This window comes from Aythya ferina (genome assembly GCF_964211825.1).
Source record: "Aythya ferina genome assembly, chromosome: 3".
NCBI classification, from domain to species: domain Eukaryota; kingdom Metazoa; phylum Chordata; class Aves; order Anseriformes; family Anatidae; genus Aythya; species Aythya ferina.
This window is the reverse complement of record NC_140298.1, coordinates 88,161,105-88,186,193: the sequence shown is the minus strand read 5'-3', so window position 1 is coordinate 88,186,193 and position 25,089 is coordinate 88,161,105. Positions and strand designations below refer to the sequence as shown.

At 36.0% G+C, this 25,089-nt stretch overlaps 1 protein-coding gene across 34 annotated transcripts in view; it reads left to right on the top strand.

The window, feature by feature from the left end:
* The window catches only part of RIMS1 (regulating synaptic membrane exocytosis 1), a 312,275-nt gene that overhangs the window by 95,490 nt on the left and 191,696 nt on the right, over window positions 1-25,089 (top strand). For 32 of the 34 annotated variants that reach the window (XR_014691617.1, XR_014691618.1, XM_084514967.1 and 29 more), the window contains exons 2-3: window positions 17,446-17,659; window positions 19,230-19,241. Coding sequence is in view for 32 of the 34 variants with exons in the window: in XM_084514967.1 (XP_084371093.1) it covers window positions 17,446-17,659; window positions 19,230-19,241 (226 nt within the window). In the remaining 2 variants the exon portion in view is untranslated. The remainder of the gene's footprint in view (window positions 1-17,445; window positions 17,660-19,229; window positions 19,242-25,089) is intronic. The other 2 variants (XM_084514968.1, XM_084514959.1) reach the window with 1 other exon arrangement.

Sequence of the window (25,089 nt, the reverse complement as noted above, 5' to 3'; positions counted from 1 at the left end):
CACAGATTTTAGGCCACGTCAATAACATGGCTAGATGATGTCAGTATTCTGGGCCCAGGTCATCTCTTTGCTGTTCTGGCTCTAGACCAAGGCGTGGTGCAATGCACAGATGGCTTGTTAAGTGATTTTCTTTGAAACATAGGAAAAAATCTCAATATTTGTACTTTTGGCCAGCTCCAGAAATGTTCATGAAACCTCCAGATTTTCTGTTCTATTTCAGAAATGCATTAGTGCTGTTTGGATTATAGTTAATGGGGAGAAATTTTAATTGTTCCACCTGAGCTTTCCTAGAGAGCTGATAAGAAATCTTCATCCTCTATTTGGAAAGCTCTCAATCTAGGTAACCATAAAAGCTGAAGAGAATGGTAAGGAGTGAAGCTTATAGAGAACATTGTAAAACATGCTAGATAAAAATGCTGCTTAAGCACTGTAGACACAGAGCTCTGGATTTTATATCATGCACCCCAAGTAAAGGGAGTGAGTGCCTTTTAAAAACCATGGCACAGAACAAGATTAAAAAGTAGTGGTCCCATTCTATGCATGTTTCATGTTGAGAAATATGTGAAATATCTGTGAATGTAGCAGAAGAAAAAGACAGAAATCATCAAAAACACAAAAACACAGTTTAAGTTAGCAGAGGCTGATGGCTCAAGCAACATTCTTAGAATCACAGAATCTTTAAGATTGGAAAAGACCTCCAAGATCATCTGGTCCAGTTGTCCCCCTACCACCAATATTACCCACTAAACTGAGTCCCTAAACATTGTTGAATTGGAGAAATCCCAATGCAGAAGAATGATATTCTTCCTTTACATCTGTCACCAATGGGAAATTTGTTCTTAGGTTAAGAAAATATTGCTCTGTGGCGGGTACTAAGTTCTTACAGCTTTTGACTATCTTAAAGGTTAGCCAAGGGGAAGCAACTATTAAATAATACCCCTTTCTGCTAGTGATGATTCAGGGCATCAATGCTGGGGTTAGATTCAACTATTCTGAAACAGATACTGACCTGGTCACTTGAAAAATTATCAGTGCTTTTTCTACAGACAGAGACACCATGATTTGGACCAAATTTTCTTGAGGGTTGACTTTGTTGCCTTTGACTACTCACCAACCTGTGGGCTTCCATGGCACTTGAATCATGGAGCCTGAAGCTCTGTGAGTGCATGTTGCTTACCGCGCTGATGGGAGAACCACTGCAGAATAGTAGAACAACATTTACCAAGGAAAACCTTTGGAAACATGCCTCTGCCTAATTTATGAGTATTTCAGAGTAGCACGCAGAATCATAAAACAGCTTAGTAGGCTTTGTGCAGTGTTTCCCAAAGGACACTCATTCCTGTTATTTAAGATATTATTGGTTTAAAATGAGCCCCAGGGTTTTTCTGTCAGGATTTAAATGGCAAATGGGTTGGCAGAAGTTCTCCTTCTCTTAAAATCATACCTATGACTAGTATGACTACTGAGAAGCAAATGCTAGTGGTTTTGCTGAATGTGATTAATGAGAACTTGGTTATGAAGCCTTTCTCCAGGTGTCCTTTAGATGTTTTTTTCCATAGTATAATTTTCCAGTATGTGTTGTTACAGAAAAAATGCATCTCTCAATAAATTAGCGGTATTGAACTGCGTGGACTAAATTTGTGTTTGAGACTGTCTTTTGGGAAGAGTTCACGTATAAATTGAGTTCAGGCAGAATTCAGGTGCTGTTTAACATCTTTGTTGTCAACGTGGACAGTGGGATTGAATGCACTCTCAGCAAGTTTGCCAGGGGTGCCATCCAGAGGGACCTGGACAGGCTTGAGAGGTGGGCCTGTGTGTAGCTCATGAGGTTCAACAAGGCCAAATGCAAGGTGCTGCATCTGGGTCAGGGCAATCCCAAAGCACAAATACAAGGTGGGCAGAGAATGGATTGAATCTCCTGCCCTGTGGAGGAGAAGGACCTGGGGGTATCGGTTGACGAGAAGCTCAGCATGAGCCAGCAACACGCACTTGCAGCCCAGAAAGCCAACCTTGTCTTGAGCTGCATAAAAAGAAGCAAGGCCAGTTTCAAGGGAGGCGATTGTCCCCCTCTGTTCTGCTCTCGTGAGACCCCACCTGTGTTCAGCTCTTGGGCCCCCAGGTCAGGAAGGGTATGGAAGTATTCAAATGAGTCCAGAAGAGGGCCACAAAGATGATCAAGGGGCTGGAGCACCTCTCTTACAAAGCCAGGCTGAGGGAGTTGGGGTTGTTCAGCCTGGAGAAGAGAAGGCTCCGGGAAGACCTTATAGTGGCCTTCTAGTACCTAAAGGAAAGCTGGGGAGGGACTCTTTGTCAGGGGGTGTAGTGATAGGACAAGGAGTAATGGTTTTAAACTAAAAAAGGGTAGGTTTAGATTAGATATAAGGAAGAAATTCTTTACTCCGAGGGTGGTGAGGCACTGGCACAGGTTGTCCAGAGAAGCTGTGGGTGCCCCATCCCTGGAGGTGTTCAAGGCCAGGCTGGATGGGGTTCTGGGCAACCTGATCCAGTGGGTGGCATCTCCGCCCATGGCTGGAACTGGGTGATCTTTGAGGTCCATTCCAACACAAGCTATTCTGTGATTCTATAATTCTATGAAAACTTGGGAATTAGTCAAACTGTTGATAGATAACAGGAAAGAAAGAGATGAAGACCTCAAATTGGATTTTTTTTTTTCTTCTTTTCTTTCTTTTATAGTCCTTGTGGAGGTTTAGATCAAAAGAATAATAGTTTATACTAGTTTGGGACTCATACTTTTTACTCAACAATTTCATTAGATAAGACAATTTTGTAGAAAAATCCTTTGTTAACACTGATTTAATTCTTAGCATGTGTATTATCTGTGAACATCAATAGGCAAGGATGCTTGCCACATTACAGGCTCCATTTTTCCACTGACAATATCTTGAAGCTCAAGACAATTTTCTTAAAACAGTTATAAACAGTGATATTTTGGGGAAAAATAGGTAGTGAAAATGTAGAAAGAGCATGCTATGAGTTTCCTGTCTCCAGTAGAATTCTTGAGAATAATATTTAACTTTAGTAAAGAGTATATTAAAGATAGGAAGTAAAATAAATTACAAATATAAAAAGCTTAGAAATTTTTAATTTTACTATGTGCTGTGCTTAATGCATAAAATAAAACCAGTAATGTTCTCCTTTTCTAATTTTCTAATTCACTAAAATGCCATATGCTTTTCATTTGTGTTTACTTTGGCATCCTGAAGAATGAAGAGAATTAAATAATGCTGGAGACAAGCTTAATCATTATCTTGTGTTCAAGCACATTGATGGTATATTTAAAATAGATGTGTGAGCCTTTTTTGTTCCTTGTAATATGGATATTATAAAAGAAGCTGAACATGATGATAAATTAGAGATGCTCTCAGCGAGGCTGTTTGAATTATTTTTAGGTAGAAGACATACTGTACACACTGGGACTCGGTTGAATATAATTAATTTGAAATGTTATCACTGTTGTGCTTGCAGTCCTATTGTCATTATTATTTTTATTTTTTTTTTTTGTTCTGCATCTTGCTGGCTTCTATCACACCCCTCACTGCGAGATCTTTTCCTGTTTTGCACGTGTCCTGTTTGTTACCACCATATGGTAGTTAGATTTTCAGTAGCTTTGCTCTGTTTACAGACCACTGTGCTTTGTCATATTTTTGCTGCTCACCCCGTAATGCCATCTGATACCTATCATCTGTTTAACACATTGGATGCCAAAAATATTCAGATTTTTTTTTTTCAAATGTATGTGTGAGAAAGACTGTTTCAGAAAGCTGTTTTAATAAGCATTGCTCCAAAGTAATTTCCTGTTATGTTGAACCAGTACCCACACCTTTCAACTTTCCAAACTTTGTAACAGGTGCCAGCTGACTGAAATGATATACTGCCGCTTTGAGGATTTATTTTATTTTATTTTTTGCTTGTGTGCATTACACTGTTAGCAACAGACTGTAATGTCTTTAAGCATCTTTTCCCACTGTGTGATTGTAACCAAAACAATATTCTCAAGGCATAGCAGGGTCTATTCTTACCCTAGTTGCCAATTGCATCTCTATGAAGGTTGCACTTAGTAACTATTTTTGAAACTGGTTTGATGGATAAAATCCATTATGATTTGCAAGCGTTGGCATTAGTGACGGCTGATGCCATTTTAACCCAGTATTTAAATCTCTCATGATACTGACACCCAAAAAAATCGCCTACTGTCATGATATAATTAAATTTTGGGAACGGGGGAACAGATAGTATGAAAATGATTGCATCACTGAATTAAAGGTGGAGGATTTGAGGTATTAGGCATGAAGAATTTTCTTTCAGAGGAGGGTTGCATTTTAAGATGCAAAAATCTTGAGTTGCAAAGTGTTCATAAGGTTAAATTTTAGCACAGGGGCATATAAATCTCTTTTTCCCATGGCTTCTTGATGAGGATGTAGAACAGTGATTCACTTTTGTGTACTTGTAACGAAGCTGTGTATTTCTGTGATCATCTTCTGTCAGTTTACCTGGGTACTTCAGTGGATGTGGTTTTCAGAATTGACTTAACTCCTGGAAAGGGCAAGTCCATATAGGACCAGCTGACTATAAATGGGAGCTGATCTTTGGATTGTCTCACCTGATGTGCGGTTGTTCTGCTGTGTGGAGTTGGGTTATCTTTGCTGCAGGTAGACCAGGACTGACCAGGACTGACTTTGGCTGACCAGGACAAATTCTGCCTGTGTTATGTGATTCATGCAGCTGAACCTAGGGATGCTACTGATTAATGCTGTTCGATTGGATAAATGAGTTATCTTATATTCTCTGTTTCTTATATGCTGCTTTGTTAGTAGTTTGGAGTAAGAGATAAATACTGGTTTGCATATTTGTAATTTTGTGTAGGTGCAAATTGAACCTTACTTTTTAAAAGTGTTCTAAAGATTTCATTCCCCCCCCCCCCCCCCCCCCCTCTTTTATTCCTTTAATTCTGTAGCTTTTTAATTGTAAAATCCGCCTACCGATCTCCTTCAGGCTTTTTGCATTTTGTTTTATATTATTTTCAGTTATTCTCCATGTTATGTCTGGTTGGGTACAGTGTGATGACCATTAGAAAAAAACCCATGGTCATTAGCACATTGTGTGATTCAATGAATAACATAAATACATTGAAGAGAAGGCCATTTCTTTATTTCTGACTTCTCCTTTGCTTCGCTCTGAAAAGAGATTAGGTTTTGTTCATTCACAAAAATGTGATTTCAGTGAAGTTTAGCTTAAATAATGATATTTGTATTCTATAATAAAATGAAGCCAGTGTTTTTGAAGAGAAAATAAATCAAATTGTTCTTTACTCATTGACTTAATGTACTTTAAGGGATGTTTTCTGGCTGAGCCACTTCATGATACATTATTTTACTGGAGAAAATTCCTATGGGGCCTGGAGACTACTGCTCAAAATACCACCGTGTGCTGCTTTCAGTGAAGGAATGGCATTACGGTAGTGTTATGCCATCATGTGCTGACACAGGTCAGCATTTTCAGGAGAAGTGTTTTGCATGTCTTTTTTACTACTTGTGGAAGACAGCGTGGTGCTGAATAAGATGTGAACAAGGAAAATGAAGTCATTGCTTAGTTCATATGGGAAAGCATGATCTGAAATACTCCACTTTTTATGGCCTATTATTAAAGTAGAGGTGGAACTTCCTTCTTATTAGCTGGCAGAACAATAATAAGGAATAAAGCTAAAACCCATCCAGGCTTCGGTAGTAGTTTTTATACCTGTTTTTAAACTAGACATATTCTGTTTGTAGTTACATCTTTTTCTTTTCTTTTTTTTTTTTTTTTTTTTTTCCCCACAGAGTGATTTTTTACTCATTCTCTGTATTATAGGTTGTTGCCACCACACCATCTAATCAATGCTCTTGATTCTCAGGCATGTTGAAGCATACTTTCTTTATGAGTTGTTTTGTGTTGCCATGAGAAAATCCAGAGCTGTTGATTTGGCTGACAATAATTAGTTTCTCTCTGCATCTCGATGAAACTTACTTTAAGGAACTTTCCATCAGCCCTTTTTAGAAGGTTCTGTAAAAGGACCTTGTGTCCAACTTATTTTGGGCTTATTTTTTTGGAAGCAAATGTGTATGAAAATTACTTGTAAACTTGCAAATGCAATTGACCCTTTTTTTTTTCTTCTATCTCTTCCCTTTCCCCCTCCCCCTTTTTTTTTCTGCTTCCTAGACTCCTGTGATTTTTTCACAGTTTTATGGTGTTTTTTAGCTCCACCACTTAGATCATGTTTTGTGGTGTTTAGCTCCATCCTCCTTTCTTTGGCCATATTATGGGTGGAAAACCAAGAGTGGCCTACTGGGGCTGCCCAGGGAAGAGTAAAAGTAAAAGGCAAGTGAGTAGAGATGTGTCTCCTATCTGCATGATACCATTGCATGTACCTTTTTGTATCTGTTATGTGTTGTTCTAGTTAAATGCTGAGTTGACTGTGTTAGGGCACCCAAGTATTCTAGCCTGGGAAGTTGGCAATTGCGAGATGAGAGAGGAATCTAGCCCATGGGACTGATGATGAGTAAGGGAAGTTCAAATAATTGCTGGAAGGGAAGACACTATGGTTAAAATAGGATGGTAAAAGAAGGAGAACGGCTGAACATTTAGCAAATACAGCATGTTTTCTGCAGTGCAGCACTGAGTAAGCCCTAGGGCGCAGAGGCAGTCTGCTTTCTAGAGGCATGGTGGACTTTGCTTCAGGAGACCAAAGACAATGTGTACCGTGACTTGTCATTTCCTTGTTTTCACCAAAGAAAGTTGTGCTGAATTTGATGTTCAGATATGAGCCAAGAAAGCATTGAGAACTATGGTTGTTGCTTGCAGTGTTTAAAATGTGCTGTTTCCAGAGAGCTTAGTTAGAAATGTTTAAGAATATTATGTTGGTGTAAAACAAGGTGCAAACTCACTAAACGGATCAGAGTTTATATTATATTAAGCAAGGTAACTTCACCTTGTGTCATTGAATTTGGGCAATGTAATTATTCATGGTCCATACAATTAAAAGTCTTGCTAGGATAATACTAAGTAATTGTTACATTAGTGAAACTATTTTTCTGTCTGTGAAACTACTTTTCCTGTCTGTGGGAGATTTGTGAGTGGGTAGCTCCTTGCCACCATTTCCAGCTCACCATCATATTTCTGTTCTTTTAACTGATCAACATTTCTGAAGACATTAATACTAACTCTTTGGCTTGTACTTTGATCATAAAGGTTTTGAGGAGCTTTACAAGAAACCTTGTGTCATGGTCAATCTAAAATAGTGCACTTCTGCTGCTTTGGCCTCTCTTTATCTGACCGTTGGTTGGAGCCTCTTCCACCCTGATGTAATTACCATTACTACCTCACAGGAATCTTTCATCTGTTTTTCCCATGTCCATGAATTGTATTGCCCTAGTGTGTGCTAGAGGAAAGACCGAGAGGTCTTCCTCCTGGCTTTTGTGTAGTATCTGCTGGAATGTCAAGAGTAAGGCTCATGCCCTGCACTAAGGGCGTGTGTTTCCAGATCCCAACACGTAACAGCAATCAGATGGAAGGGCTTTTATCTCCTTCATAAGTCCGAGGAAGGGGCAGAGACGTTCCCAAAAGTGCAAGGGTTGTAGATCCAAAGATGCAGTTAGGAGAGGGCCATACTGGGTTGAAAGGTGTTGTCTCCCTCCTCTCTGTCATGCTTCATTGTTTTGGTCTGTTAGAACATTCACATTCAAATAATTCTTTATTGTTGAAACTTAACAATTTTCTCTTCAAAAAAAGTCCTCATGCAACTGAAACACTTATAGTGAAAAATGAGACTTCAACTTTTGAAACGGAAGCTTTTCTGCACACAGTTACCATACAGCCTAGGAGCTGTACTCTTATTTCAGTGAGTGGAAATAGCCACGTGAGGAGAATTGAACATCTTTTTAGCAATGGTATTATTTTTTGGATTTTTATGAAGTCTCAGCATAAAACTTACAGATGTCATTAAAAAAAACAACAGTGGATTTAGATTATTTTGTGCAACAGTCATGAGATGTAAGAATGTATGTTTTTAAACAAAGAAAGGATAATCATTAACTATTTTTTTTCCACATAAGGCATTGCTTTCTTCCATACCAAATATATCTCAGCGTGTAAGTGCTTTTTAATACAAGACATACCCGGTTTCCTTCTGAACTCCTCAACAATATCTTTTTTAGTACTGTTGGGCGGTATTTGCTTAGTTAGCTGCTTTCTCTCGTATACCTCAGAAAGGGTAACGGTCATTTGGGAGGAACTGTGGGAAGCTGGAATGCAAATTCCGTGTTGTAGATATTGCACATTTCTGACTCACAGTTCTTCAGTTGTGTAAGGAGGAAGTCTGCTTGTGGGCTGAGATTATTTAAAACAAAAACAACACATAGGAGTGTATGAAAATAACGTTTTCAATAATCTACATTAGGAAACTTCCAGGAAACTGTAGAATTAAATTGTATACACCTTATTTAATGAGCTCTTGATACACTTGTCGAAAACCTGCACTTGGTAAAATTTTAGTTTAAAAATCTCTGTGTGAAGTTACTGCTGGTGAAGAGGCACTAGTGTGCTAGTGCCTCCTGTTCTGTCTAGGCAGCAGCAGCCCACGCCAGGGTGCCTCCGCTCTGACGTGATGGGGACTTGCTAAGACGTTTTTGTCTTAGCCTTTATGGTCGTGTTATGATGTTGCCATTCATTATAGGCATGATAAGAGATTATATGAAGGAACTGGAATTAAGATCTAATATAACTTGTATAGAGGGCATAAGTATTTGTTAGACGTGATTATATTTTAATTCCAGCTGTGGTGGCCAGGTCTGAACTCCTGTGTGAGATCTTTAAGTGAAGCCTTCATCTTGGCCAAGTCTGAACTTTAACCTGAATCTTATAATTAAATCCTTTTTCGTTAAATTGCGCCTGGTTCCCAGGATCTCATGCATATAGGAAAATATCAGCATTCCTTAAAAGCATTTTGTTCCTCATGGACGTGAGGAAAGCATGAACATATTGCCTGAAGGCTCAGAAACCAAAAACTAAATAACTAAGATCACAAAATGGTGAAAAAGTAATTCAAAAAGTAACTTCATGTATTTCTTAATAATGTTGGGAGATTTGTATTACGATATTGCCTGGAAGTACTTGTCATGGACTATAACACTTCTGAGTGAGGGTTTTTACAGACATAAAAAAGAAAAAAGCGATCTTTTTCATGGGGGCAGCCAGCAGTGTAAGTATTAGGCAGATAATAAAATAACATGAAATATTGTCTGGCCTGGTAAGTAAAAGGTTTAACATACCAGTAACCTCTTTTTTTTTTTTTTTAATTTATTTATTTATTTATTGGTAAAAATCTTTGTAAACATCAAGGTAAAGGAGAGTTTGAAGAGGATGATGCGGTGATGATAATTTTGATGATAATACTCCTACATTAGGGGCAACGAGGGGAAAACCAGCAATGATTCTAGCTTGAAAGTTTAACCCAGGAGGAAGTGTCAGCTGAGTTCGCAGCACTGGATGAAAAATGATAGGTAAGGCAGAAATAGGCTGTGAAAGTCTTTGAAGGTGAAGACAAGCCATTTATATTTTGTACAACACAAAAGAGGTTTCATTGGAGGAATAAAAAGAGACAGGTAAAATTAAATTATATTTGTTGCAGGATTCTGATCAGACTGTCAGCAGGACAGGCTTGAACTGGTGAGGAAAGGAACTGATGGATAAACTGATGATGGATGAATATTTAATCTGGACAGAGATTAAATTAGATAAACATTTTTTTTCTTTTAATTTTCAAAACAAATATCCAAGTCTTGTATAGGATTTTGAGGTGAAGGTCTACATGTACATAGGTCAGAGTCCAGTATAACACAGGAGTTTGTGGTCCTGAGTGGCAGGCAGAACATAGGTGATAGTGAAGCTTTAGTGGGGTGTGTGGTGATCTCTATTTCAGTTAGTGGGGGTTGATGTACAGGTCACACATGATAGAAATCAGAAATCTGTGCCAAAATCTTTGGTTTGGACAGAACAAGAGAAGTATGAGGTAGAGAGGCAGACTGTGAGTTACAAGTGAGTTAGACTGTGAGTTACAAGACTGTGAGTTTGCACCAATAAAATGGAGAAAGATGATATCTCAGGATGTGGAAGAGAAAGGTCTGATGCCCAACAGGATTCACATGATTGCTGGTGAGATGAAAAACATCACTGGTGTAAGGTAAAGACCAAGTTGAAAGAAGAATTGTGTTGAATTATAACTGTGTGTTGAATGGGCAGAGGAGAATGAAGAAACCTTCAGGCTCAGTAAAATCTCAGATTTTGAGGAAAGCAATTGTTCCTGTTATAGGATATATAACATATTATATGTAGTATATAATAATTAATGTGATATAAAATATTTGAGAAAAATGTGTGGGAGGGAGAGACCTACAGAAAATGTGAACAGGGAAGGGACAGATAGGTGGTAAGTGAAGTTGCAGAAAAGTGAGGAGTCTGACAGTAGGTTAAAGCAAAGGGGCTAGAAGTGGCAGGTAATACTTGTATTACTTTCACAGAAATAAGGCTTTTCTTTTTTGCTCAAAAGATTAGTTGATTGATCAGGTTCTTACCTGTTTCACAACTTACGTAAGTCTATCCATGTGTTGCTTGCCTTTGGCAAGCGTATTTTATAGCCAAATAGTATATTCTGCTCTTAAAATGGCAGTTTGCACTGAATAAAAGAGTCCAACAATAACAACAGTAAGGAATTTTGACATAATATCCAAAGTCACTTACAAGAACAATATTTTGCAATATGAATACATTCAACAGTTATTTGACTTTCACAAAGTGATCAAAAGAGGTATCGTATCATCCATGATAAAAAGTAGCACACCTCAAACATGCATAAGCTCCTGAATTTTGAATATGCTAACATTAATTTTGCTACATCATGCACTGAGGAGTTGGAAGTTAGAGTTGTTTATTTCCTGTTCAACCTAAATCTGTCCTACTTGTGCAGAGAATGTAAGGTTATAAATTTTAGCAACAGATTTATGTGACGTGATGATACATGGCAGATATATCTAGACTTCTTCACGGGACTTTAGCTGTTCTTCTAGTCAGCATGTGCTAGATTCACCCTGAAGTCCACATTTCCTTTGATTTAGACAAAACAATCCATAGTATCTTGCTAAGGTTGCCTGTCTTGACTTTGTTGTTTAAAGGGTGTATTCCCGAAAGCCTTCGCAGGCTGACAGCTTTTCCTAGTTAAGATGCTAGTGCGGATTAAGGGAAAAGCTAGATGCCTTGCTGCTCTCTCTAGGAACATCTGCGAACATCTGCATGAGACTGACATCACAGATGAGGATCTGCAGCACTGGCAGAACAGCAAGGCATCCAGGGAGACCTAGGTGTTTCCAGTGTTTCTGGAGCTGCTGAGCAGTGGTTTTCAGATCATAGCGTCAGTGTAGCCACCTAAAGTTTTTTAGATCTAGTAGTTGCATTAAATAACCAGAAGTCCTAGAACTTCTCTTGTTCAGTGTAAATTTGTCAAAGTTACGCCACTAGCATGTTAATGAAGAATTAGTCTTTTGTGCATTTCCTACAGTTGATGATGTTTAGAAACAAATCTGAATTTGTATTCTTGTACTGGCTTTTTTTTTTTTTTTTTTTTTTTTCAATAAAAAAGAATGCTAAGAACTGAACTTAATAAAAGTCTCACTGATTTCATGAAAAAAGTTTCCTCTGTGTGATTATGAGTATGCATGGGTGAACAGGGCAAAGTACAGCATTTTGTTAAGATCTTTTTTTCATTTATGCTATAGCCACTTACAGTTTCTTAAGGTTATGCCACCTAGAAGGCAGCACATTTTCCGACTACCAAGAACTCACAGCAGGGTGTGATATTTTTATAATATTAAATCATAAGATTACAAGATTCAATCATTTGAGTTGAACTGGGAGGTTTAAAACGCAATCTTTAGTGCCATCTGCTGGATTTTAAAGTAAGTAGAACACATGGTTTCATACTACATTTAAAAATCATTTAAAATTTTAACTGTGCATAAAATGACCCAAATACTTGGCATTTTTAGAAAATCTGCTCAGACAGAGCAGAAAAAACCCTGGAAACCTCAAAATATGTTGTGAAGTCATACTGTAAAAGCGAATGGTTTAAGTCTTTTGCTATATGCATGAAAACTGTGTATTGGTTCTTGTCATACATTATCATCGGTGTCAACAGCTCATGTATTTGTGGTAAAGTATTGAGGCTGATGCTTATGAATCCAGAAACAGAGTCATGGCCAGGGTGCTATAATGTGGCAAGTGCCTCTTACAGAATTTTAGCAACAAAATACATTTTCTTAGTTGCATGAGATCTGATGTGGCCAAAGATTCACCCACTGTGTAATCTTTTTTTAATTATGCACATGCAGGCTGCCAGTCTGCCTGTGAAATACCAGGTACCCTCCTCAGCTGAGCCAGTTTACGCAGACAAAGCTATTTTTTTAAGAGTAGTGTGAGGTTTTCACAATTATGACAACAACATCAGAGGAAGCTTATCCTTCAAGCTTCTTGACCTCTTTCAGCTATGCTCTCAAATGTATTGTTGCATTTGTAGATACTTCTTCGTTTCTCCATGAAGAGAATGGTTTTAATCCTGTGTGTGGAGAGGTCTTTCTTACTTCGTAAGTTTATTACTTAATGAAAGGTGAAGCAGTACTGAAGTCTTGGGCCATCAGATGATTGTGTTGGGGATCTGAACATTTCCAAAGGCAGAGGCCCTGTTTCTAGGAAAGGGTGATGTGTCACACATAAAAGAGGTGCTCTTGGTGGCACCTGAAGTGATATGTTTTACTACATTGAGCCAAAAAGATGTTAAAAAAGGTAGATGCTGCAAGCCCTTTAAGCAAGAAATATGCTAGGGTGATAAAGAACGAAAATGAAGGGACATCTGGTTCAGCAACATTATTAATATATTTTACATTTTATTAAATTAATAAACAGATTACATTAATTTTGATCTCTATTTAACTTACAAGAATTCTAATGTATTCTTAAATCTGAACTGGGATGGTTATTTTTCAAATGAGTTCATATGTCGTATCTAACATCTTATTTACTTATGCAACAGCTGCTGATGGATTTTGTGGATTAAAGGACTGTATCTTAAGGAACAGATAAATGTATAAATTTTCTTCTGGGTGACATCAAAGATTTGCAGTTTCAAGCGACACTTAAGCTGAGTCAAGAATGGTCATTAAATTTATGCACTCTGTACTAAAGTCACCACCACAAAAAAACAAACAACAGCAAAAAGCTTTTACAAAGTAGTGTTATTGGAAGATATTTTTTGCCATTAAGAATTTGTTTTTCTGTTGTGAAATATATATTCAATGAAATTTGTTGAAAATATCATTTCAAACAGAAATATTATTTTTTAATAAGAACGAATATTTGGTATATAAAAATCAATACTGAATTTAACTGTATTTCTTAGAGAATGATTACAGAACACAACCGGATAGGAATTTTAGCCTTTTTTTTTTTTTTTTAATAAGCAATATAAAAATGTAATGAATTAGATTTCATTGTTAACCTGTGTCCTGATGTGCATGAAAACTGTAAGAAGAGTTCAGTTGCAGTGCATTGCTCTCTCTGGACATCTTCCACTTCCTGCAGTATCTCACAGTTTTGAAGGAAAATTTTTGTGAAACTTCTTCATACTGAGTTATACTTGTTCTCAATCATCAGTGTTAAGTCCTGGGATGGTTTCCACTGTTTTTGTTCTAATATATATATATATATATATATTTTTTTTTTCCTTTTGTCTTTGAAGGCAAGGTGGGAGATGAAACCCACCTGGCTACACTTTATGACTACAGCATTGACCGCCAGCAGTAGACCTAGCTAAATTTGGGGATGCATGATGAAAAATGGTATGAATATATGGACATAGTCTTCTTGCACTGGTGCCTGATTGTTCTTTTTGTCTGAAGGAATTGAACCTGCCTTAAGGGTTCCCCCAGTCTTTACTTAAGTGCTATTATGAACTCTCTAACTTAACCTTTAGGTGCATGTCTACATTAAGGAATGTTTAGTAGACTTAAGTTTTTCCTCTGATGAAAATGTGGTTTATAGCTTGGAATTTAAGGAGCAACCTTGAAAAATATCCATCTGTGTTTTAGTTCTTGCTCCAGAGAATACTTAAATCTTTTGTATAAGGCAAGGCTGTTAGGAGGGATTTGTTGCCACTGTTATAGAAAGGCTAGAAGTATGGGCATTCTGTCGTCCCGCAAAAAGGTGGAAAAGGTGTTTCAAACCTTGGAAAAGAACTAATTGCCATGACGACTTGCCATGAGCTGGGTAAGATTCTTCATGCTCCATGAAAATTTGTGTTAGGTGACAATACTGGAAAATAACAGATTTTGGTGGACAAAATTCCTTTAATTTCCCTTACAGCTCATTCACTAACCCCAGTAAGAGAGTAGCAGTTATTAATGCACTTTCTAAGCTGCATACTAGATCAAAAAAAAATAAATCAGAAGAATGCTGTGTAACTGGAAAAGAGCAGGAACAGGTGCACTGCTTTCTGTTGTCTTCCCTTTCCACATTAAGAAAGAGTTAGGGCTTTAAGTCTTGCTATAGTGGAGGAGAACAGGATTTAGTTTCCATGGTTTCAGTTTTTAATAAAATATTTTATATAATAAGAAATTTACCTCCAGACCTCCCCATTATTTAAATTTATTCCTTAAGCTGGTTATTATGCTCATTCTCGAATGTTTTCAGTTTTTTTTTTTTTTTTTTTTTTTTTTTCATTCTAAGTGAGCAGCTGTGTAAGATAAATTAAATCATGTGTAATCCAATAATGTGGCCAAAAGTATTCAGTTTCTCCAGTATTTTTCCTAATTCTGTTGACCCACTTTCCTCATCTTACTCAACACTGCAAAGGTTTTTTAAGGAGGCTAGTAAGAAATAAAAATAAAATAAAAATTCCCTTTGCTACTCCTGCCAAGTTTTTCATTAGCATAAAGCATTAAGTGTAATGCATCATGTTTGTACTGAGGGAGAATAAAATATTTGGATTCTTAGCTTTCCCTCTAAATATTGCTGCATCTGTACAGTGTGCCTATAAGAGGTCATTATTTTTAGTGTGAGAGTTAGTATGAGCAGTGATATTCCTGCCCAAATTGAATGTGTATTTTACTGTGATTTCCAATGTTAAGTTGAATCATCTAAATATTTTAAATATTTTTAGAATATTTTTCGAAATGAGTATCATCTTAAAGTAAAAATATCCACTTCACCAAAACAGTATTTTATGTAAACAGTGCTGATTTCTTATCTCTTAAAAGTCAAAACATCACACTCCAAAAAAATAAAATAATCCTGCAGTAAAACAGAATTCTCTCACTACGTTGGTTAAATGGAGACATTAGTCTATGCTAATTAAGAGTGTAAGTAGCTCAAAGCAGGTGAAAAGTTATCATCAAGACCTCTATAGATGATACACCTACTCATATCATTTATTAAACTCAAGATTACCCGTTTCTATTATTAATCTATGTAGTTGTTCATGATTTTTTTAAATGTTATCCACGGAGATGTAGATTTAAAGAAACACCTGAAAACGTGGGTGAAGAGTCTGTAGATGCCATATAGCATGGTGAAAAGACTTAATTGTACGCGTGCCCTATTGTACTCTCCCACTTAAGCTGCTCAAGGTCTTTGCTCAAGGTAATTAAAATAAAGCTTAGGAGTTGCAGTGCTGTCCTGGTGCACCTACAGAAAAATGTCTTAATTGTATGATTTGGTCAATAGTAAAGTAGTTAACTGAGCTGAAGTGTAATACTTTGATTAATTAAACTCTCAGATGAGGTTTCATATGGCAGCTGAGTTGATACAACAGCTCATTGGTACAAAATGGGCAGTCCTACTTTCCCCTTGTCCTTCTTGTTTCTGGCTTCAGGAACCCAAGTCCTGGAGACCTTCTTTTGAGGTCTCCAGTGGCCTGCTCAGAGTGGAGTGATTCAGCAAGCTAAATAATGATTTATTTTAATTTATTTTTTACTTTTTATTTTTGGTCAGGCAAGTTCATTTACTGTTGGTTCAGGTCTATGGATTATCTCATTAAGGAGGACTGGGTAAATGTCCAAAGAAGTATCAATAGTGTGCATCCAGGAGTAGGAGAGGAGTTCGACTGCCCCTTCTGGAAGGGCCTAGGCCTTTGGCTGGTTCCTCTCTGAAACTTCATCTTTGCCATCAATGTCTCATAGAAATCACCAAAAGAAAAGGTTTTCCTCAGAGATAATGTTATGTAGCTGTAACATAGGTCTTCACATCATGGTAATATGAAAAAAAAACAAAACAAAACACCACTGATTACTTTATATTACTATTTTGACTTACAGAAAGGGAAGTGAAGGATAGAGAAGTAAATTTGCTTGCCTGAGCTTATGATTTAAATGGTTTTATTATTTAAAAGTTGGGTCTTCTGAGCAGTAAGGTATTTAGCAAGTTGGTGAGCATGCTGTCAGACAATTTGTTACTTGGGGCAGCTGGAAGAGAAGTGCTACTCCTTTAAAAACCCATCTTCATCTTAAAAATCTATATACTTGTTAATACTTCAATAATTAAGTTGAAAAATATCTCTGTAATGAGGGACAGGAAACCTTAGATAGTCTTGCAGAGCTCTGTAATTAACACTAATGAGAGAATATTACATTCTGTTAAAATATGGATTTGACTTAAAAAAAATCATATTCTCCTTCGTAGTGATACTGTAATTGTAGTACACTTAGTGGAACGTTTAAGCTATATGTGTTAGTAATCTGTGCTTTGAAACCCTAAGTGTAATGCTGTAACTGAAGATTGAGCGTCCTTTTCTTTTTCCTTTTTTCTTTTTCTTTATTCTTTTTTTTTTTCTTTTTTATTTTTTTTTCTTTTTTTTTCTTTTTTCTTTTTTCTTTTTTTTTTTTCTTTTCTTTTCTTCTTTACTTTTTTTTTATTATTTTTTATTTCTTTTTTTTTTTTTTTCCCTTTTTTCTTTTTTTCTTTGATTACACCTGCTGGATAATGTTGACTAAAAGACAATGCAAAGTTGCTCAGGCAATTATCTTTCAGTTTTTATTTTGTACATGGTAGATACTCCTATTTAAAGCTATGAATTTTTTGCTGTCTTTGTATATTTGGATCAATTTCTGGTCAAGTGAAATTATTTCCTCACTAGCTTTGAAGTAAACCTAACAGGAATACATACGTCTGTTATTTTTTCCCTCTAGATTCTTCCGTACAGTCTTCCAAATGTGGTGTGTATTTTAAATGAAGTGCACTATTATTGTGAACGTGCTGAGAATATTAGGTTTAGTTTAAATTGAAAGAAAGAAATGCACAGTAGTATTATTTCCTCCTATTATTGCTATATAAACTTTTTTCTCATCTATGCAGGAGGTTGCATCAACAATTTGAAAGCTATAAAGAGCAAGTAAGAAAGATAGGGGAAGAAGCCCGCCGTTACCAGGGAGAGCACAAGGATGATGCTCCAACATGTGGAATCTGTCATAAAACAAAGTTTGCAGATGGTTGTGGCCATTTATGCTCTTATTGCCGGACCAAGTTTTGTGCTCGATGTGGAGGTCGTGTCTCCCTGCGATCAAACAATGTAAGTCTTCTGATGTGTACTCTTAAGAAAAAGCCTCCTTGACATTGTTACACTGCAGATTGTTCACCTTAAGTTTGGCATTTCGTGCTTCATTTTACTTAAGAATTTCACTCATCACTTCATTATGAGGTGTGTATAAAGTAGAATAATGTATTTTGGAGATACTTAAGGTTCACAGAGTTAACTAAAGCGAAAGAATACATCGTGTATAGTTCTGTTAAGTGGTGGCTCAAAGGAAGCAGTTGTTTTGGAGAGAGTGAAAGAAAAAAAAACCACCCTTTTGCTGAGGTCAAACTCTACATTGAGAAATTTTTATTGAACTCATTTCATTTTAGATTTCTTTATAGAGATTTTTGTATACACTTATAGACTTTGCTTCTTTAAAATCAATTAATTTTTGATTAGGGTAAAAAGCCCTTCCACAAAAAAAAAACAACACCACAAATAGAGTGTTATGTCATTTTATTTTAAATTTATTTTAAAAGAAACACTATAGATTAAACTGGATTAAGTATACTACTTTCAGGGAGGTGAGATAAATCCTCCTCTGTTAGATGCAGTAGCTGCCCACAAAATTGAGAGTTAGCCCAAAATTCCCTCTGTTTGGTCAGTCCCTGATGAGGAACTGGCCACTCACCTGTACATGGCTGGTAGGATCAATATTTTGAAGACTACTGTCCAATGATTATTTTTAGTGGATCATCTAGTGTCTTACAATGTATGACATGGTTTTGTTGACTAGCATGAGATGACATCACTTTCTCATATGGCTTTAAGTTGCCAATCTTTTCTGGAAGAAATTCACCTCTTTGCATCAATGTAAATTCAGTTAAAAGTGGTCATCAGTTCTATAGCAGATAAACATGTTCACAAGAGAACAGGTTTTACTTCCGTTGCTCTATAACTCAACTGAATAAGGGGTTTTGAAATTTGATGTAAACAAAGAAAAAGTCCATAAAAATAAGCCCATTTCATTATTATTTTAGAAGTTCTTTATAGCTCTGATGTACCTGTGAGTACAATAAATTAAATTCTTTAAAAAATATGTGGATGTGTTGGGCAAAAATTGTGGTACGTTCATATTTTAAGATAAATGGATGCATTATATTGTATCACCTGCAGGTGGTATCACTAGAGCAAGTCTGTGAAAATATAGTTTACTTTGATATGTTAGGTTATACTATCAATTAGAGTACATATGATACAGCTTATTATTTACTCAGAAAGAAACTGAATATACATTAATTGTTTTTCATCTACTGTTTCAAGTCACAGAAATGGAAACCATGAAAGTTTCCATTCAATTTTAACTTGTCTTTCCTTTGTTATGTTGTTCATTGTTCTGTGGGTTAGGGTGGGAAAACATTTTCTACACATGAAGTAGTGTGATCTTTTGATTTGAAGCTTTTTTTTTTTTTCCCTGAAATTTTGTTTTTAGCTCTTTGTAAAGAGTTATTAGAATTGCATTTCTTTGAAATCTGTCTATTAATACTTGCCTATTTTATTCTTTTTCTCTTCTTTTTTCTTTTCTCTTTTTTTGTTTTCTGCTTCCTTGGATGCTTTCCCAAAGGAGGACAAAGTGGTTAGAATCCATGCTTTTTATCATTTATTATTATAATGTTGTTAGTTAACTGGGAAACATATTAATGTAAAAAAAAAACTGAACTGAAATTGTAAAATGATCCAGAGGGGAGGGGGGGGAAGAGCAGAAAACCTAACAACCAGGCCCCTCCCATCCTTTGGTTGAACAAACCCGTCAAAGATAGCCCAGCAAGGAAACCCAAGTCTGTTTTCTTACATTAGGACAATGTAAGAAATTAATTAAAAATTGAGGATTATTAATAGGCCAAAAAGTAGAGGAGGTAATTAAATATAATAAAGTTTTATTTCATAAAAATGTCTTTGGTTAACAATTTGACTCTTTGCATGCAAGTTCCTTCCATCAGCTCCAGGAAATCTAAACTAATAATTAAACTGTTTATTAAAATTTTATATTGTTTGATATGTTTTGCTGTGTTTTGCTTCTGGCTGCAGCAAAAATCCAGGGAATTTGTGTAAAATCAGCCATTTGATTTTTACATTTGAAGTAGTTTGCATAGGCAAAGGATAATCTCTTGAAACTGTACATGGGAGTGAACACATGGAGTGAATCTTTTGTGACTGTGTAGTTACCATTTCACAAAACAGTAATGCTGCTTTGGGATCAAATACTGGCTTATACCAAAATAGGTGAGTGTAGTTCCCTGTTCATATCTGCATCGTGTGCACAGAGGAAAGGGTGGCGGTACTTGAGCAGGACAGTGCGTGTCCACTAACACCTCCTCCCAGACAGGTCTGCAGAAAGTATTCCAAACTTTAACTTTGAAATTTAGTAGTGGGAATTAGCCTGCTTCCCAGGTACTTCAGCTGAAATGAGTGTGAAGAGATTACAGTCCAACATCGGTTTTGAATTGCAGGTGATAGTGCTACATTTGCATTATGAAGTGGCTGTGTGCCACAGCTCACATCATAGCATAGCTATAACCTGCAATTACTACTGCATAACACCTATAGAGAATGACTTCTATCACCTCCTCATATTGTAGGTTTTTTTTTTTTTTTTTTTTTTATAGGCATTTGTGTTCTGAGAACATGGTTGGTTTTTTAATGACTATAAAATGTAACTTGATACAGCTTTGTTCTACTGTTTAATGTGTGGTTCTCTGAACAAAGTGCTGAAATAATTCAGGACTTCCAGATTTTTTCCATTCTATTAATATAAGGATTAGATTAAGATAGTGTGAAATGCTTCATCTTGATTTTGATTTGTTACTAAAGTAGTGTATCATTGCAACTGGGTTGCACTGAAAGATTAATGCACTTGCAACAAAGATGTCTTCAGGACCAGAAACAGCAAAGCTCTTAAATGCTGAAAGTGCCATGTAGGTACAGTACAGGCACCTAGATTTTGAAGAGCAATCAAACTGAACTTTACTTGAGCTGCTTCTATGCTTGAGACATCCTCCATGCTTCTGTTTTGAACAAAAACGTTGCTAAATAGTCAGAACTATGCCAGCACGCATGTGTTTTAAAGATTGCATCTTTGATGAGTTTAGGTGTTTGTTTTTGAATCGTGTCATTTGAGATCCAGAAAATAGACTTCACTGCCCTAAAACATTCTGAAGAAATATGTGCTGAAGACATACCCAACTTATCTGGATTGTCCTAAATTCAGTAAAAGACACCCTTAGTGTTTGCGCTTGCCTTGTTTGTTTGTGTTGAACTCCAAGCTTCTATATGCCAAGAAAATTACATTTTAACCATGTGATGAAGCTGAGCCATATCCCTTTAATGGCTGAAAAGTCATGTTAGTCAGTTATGTTAATAATTAGGGCTGATTGAGTAAGGAACATGGAGAACTTTTTTATAAAGTATAGTTGCTTTATCAGTGTCTGACTTTGAGAGCTAATGGACCATATGATATGTGTTAATTAAAAAATATAACAACATCCCTAATAATAATGCCTTTTGTAAGCAGGATAATATGTGTAATTTATACAAAGCAACAACAGAAAAATAACATTTCTTAATTATTTTCAGTGGCTCAACATTTCTGACTAGACTACATATAGGAACAATTTTTTTAATCTTGTGAATTTAATGTTAGTAAAGAGTTTTTCAATGTGCTTCGATGAGTCTTGTTCTCTCCATGTGATATTAAAGCATGTGCACTCAGTTCCTACAAGTTAGGTGTTCATCACTTGGAAAGGATGTTGAGATGCGACTTGTCAAAGTGAAAAGTCAAGTATGGTATAAGACTCAAGGTATTTCTGTTAGTGTTGGGTATTTAAACCATGATTGGTAGTTCTAATGAGACCTCACTTAGATGTTGTGTACCATGTGTTAACCGTCTTTGATAAATTCAAACTGTAACAAGCACAAAGAAAGTCATACAAAGGATGTTCAAATAAAGAGTTCATCATGTGAGAGAAGTCTAGAGAGTTTAGAGGGACAAAAGGACACATTTTAGTCAATACCTTGAAATACAATATTTATACAAAAAGCACAACCTTTAAGCTGGAGGACAGTGATGTAACTTGGCTATAAATGCTTTTGTCTTGGAAAGAGATTTTTTGAGTCACTAGAGTAAAGATTTGGAAAAATCTTATTGAAAAGAAAAAAATAAACCAGTAAAATTGTAAAGGTTGAATTTGGTAAGCTTAAGAAAAAGTTTATGTGATGTGGCTGCTCTTGATTGTAGGGTCCCTAAGAGGTGCTTTGCAGCTATCACTTCTAGCTAAGGTGTTTTTAAAATAGGCTGTAGGCGAAATACCTCATAGGAAGCCTTCAAAGCAGTTCTTTACCTTTTCAAGTAAATACCAAATATATTTTAAGGACTGTTTCAAAAATATATAGCAGAACTTAATATGTTCTCCCCCTGTTTAAAATAATAGAGAACATCCCAAAACATTAATCCCTTGTAGCAGGGCTAGGCTTATGGGAATTTGGTAACTCTAGTGCACTTAGAAAATTAATTGGCAATAAATAGTACATCCCAGTGGCTAATGAGGCATATACCTTTTAATGATTCTTATTTTAATACGTTGAAATGCATTACTAAGTATGTATCTAAAGTTCTTCCATGTCCTTTGAGTATTGGTTAGCTCTATATACTTATCACCTGAGCCTGCTGTCAGACAGGAGGACTATAAGCTAGTTCCTAATTTTAGGGAGGCTTAGATACAGTCATGCAGTGAGAATATGTTAATGTTAGTAGTGGTGGCTGGGTTACTTAAAACTGTTGGTGGTTATACAGTGTACAGAAAAAATAAAAGTGTTTTCCTTTGTATTACCTTAGTATTCAGAAATGATGGTATGCTATGACAGTCTGTTTCGTTGTGAGCACTGAACCTTTCTGTATGCTTTTAAGAAAGCAGAATTTTAGTAAAAAGATTTTACATGAATAAGCATTTTTGAAAGAAGTTACGAAGGTGTTCAGTGAAAATCTGGCCGGACTGAACTTTTTTTTTTTAATTTGGTGGATCACTACCTAGATATTGTCTGTTCCTTAGAGAGTGTCAGCACTTTGGCTCTGGATCCTTCTGTTTCTTCTCCATACACCAGCATTTTAATTGCCAAAATAGTGGTTGTGTTTGTTAATTCACCTCCATTTCTTCATTTTCACTTCCATTCTCTTTCAGTGTCATTCGCTCTTCCCTCAGATGTGAACTACCAGAGTGAGTAGGGCAGTGGAGAAGCAGGCAAAATGCCTGGCTAGCATTCCTTTGTTGTTCTGGCTGAGTCCTCCCAAGGTCCTGGCTCCCACTGCTTGTTCTTTTCTTTACTGCAGTTGTACCAGAACATTGTATAGCAAAGGCCACCTGCAAATAGGACTTCCTTGCTTGCAGCACTCCTGTAAAAGCTTTTTGTTCGAATATTTGCTTATGAAATGTACAAAGACACGTTTCTTTTGTGAGCACCTGATATTTCTTCCTCCATATAGAGAAGGAAGAAAATGTAGGTTATAAAAGTAGCCTGAATGAGCAAATACAGTTTCTTCAAACTGAAATTGGAGAATTTTGTGAGGTGCTATGGGAATGAAATGAAATTTGCAGGACATCAACAGAATTAGGTGGAGGATTGATATTTCAGTTTAAGCTATTTATTTATCCCTAGCAATCTACCATTCTACAGCCTTCATTGAGACTGTGATTTTTGATCTAAGTTATAGTGAAAAGAATTGGGAGCAAATGAAACAAAAGTTACCATTTTCTCTTGTTTTCCAGAAATGCTAGTTGTGCAGAATAGAGCAGTTTGCTTGCTTATTTTTCTGTTTCCATACGTAAAGGGTGACTGGCAGGAAATCAGGATGTAAAATACATTACAGTTAGAGATGTATGAGAACTGATTTACCTGAATTTAGTAGTATGAGATTACAGAAAGTAATGTTGATTATCAGTGCTGTGAAATACTAGAGATTCACATTTCTGATCTGGGTTTCACTGGAATTATTTTCATTTTAGTATAATGTCAGTGATTTATACTCTGAAAGACAGACAACTTGGAAACACTTCCATAATGTGTCAGGTGTTTTCACAAGGTGTTTATCATTTAGTTCCTTTGAAGTAGGTTTAAAAGATGCTTACATAATGGCGTGCTAATTTAAGCCTTAACAACTTGAATGCGTGTGCTGTGCAATTCAGATGTGTACTGATGGTTTTAACACAAGTTGTTAATATTGTCAGAACAAAATGTCCAAATTGTTAGGAATGTTTTTACATTTTCTTTCACAGAACTCTTATGTCAAATTGTCCATTAAAAGGATAATTTATGTAAGCTCTGACTAATACAGATGTAGCACCAAAAAAAGTTACATCAGGAGGAGATAAAATTACATGGCAAATTGGAAAGTGATAGTGAATAAATTCTGTCTCTATAGCATCCTGCATAATTTGTTTTCTAAAAGATTCGGGATTGGTTATGCATCAGGGAAGAAGTACCACTTTCAGTAATCACTCCCTGACACCGTGACTTCCAGCAGATGAAACAATGAGGGGAAAAAAAAAAAAAAGTCCTGTAGGAAGCCGAGAAATTCTACCTGAAGTGAAATGCAGAGGTCCTTTCTTTCCTTTCTTTCCCCTTCTGGGAAGTTAGTTCACTATCAAACAAAATGTTAATTAAAAACAAAAAAACAAACAAATAAAAAAAAACTTAATATTAGCTTGTTCTTCACCATGTTTGCTAAAACAACCATGTTCAACTTTAGTAAGTATTTTTCAGTGTCTGGCTAGCAAAAATGATTGCTTAATTCTTGTATACAAAAGAAACAACAAAAAAACACACCAAAACCAACCAAAGAAAAACCTTTATAATTCCCTGCAGTTTTATTACTGCATGTTATCTTATTTTGTATCTTGTAATTTAAGTACCTTTGTTTCACATTAACTGATTCAAGATAAAGAATATAGGGAATGACTTTTCTATTTTATTTTTTAGTTAAGAAAATGTCAGCAATACCTTTGAGTGTAATAATTCCTCCCATAGCAAAAGCTTGTGTTAAATATATATATAAATATACATAAGACCTCAAAGGTCAATAAGGCTTTTCAAAAAAGTTTTAATCCACCTCCTCTTGCATAATCTCATGTATTGGATATGTATATGTGGCATGTGTACAATATACAAGCATATATTGTATAGATTTCTGTATATTCTTATATATATTGTACGTTAATTTATATAAATACGCCTAGTATATACTCTGGTAAACTGGTTTCTCTTATGAAATGCCTTATTGACTTTTGAAATCTGTATAATTCAAGATAATTAAATCAATTAAATTATCATTACTTATTTGCCCAATTAGCTTGACTTTTTTTTTTTTTTCAATGTCTACATTTTACACTATATTTTAAATTGAACAAGAGAACATTTTTTTTTTTCCCCCAGGC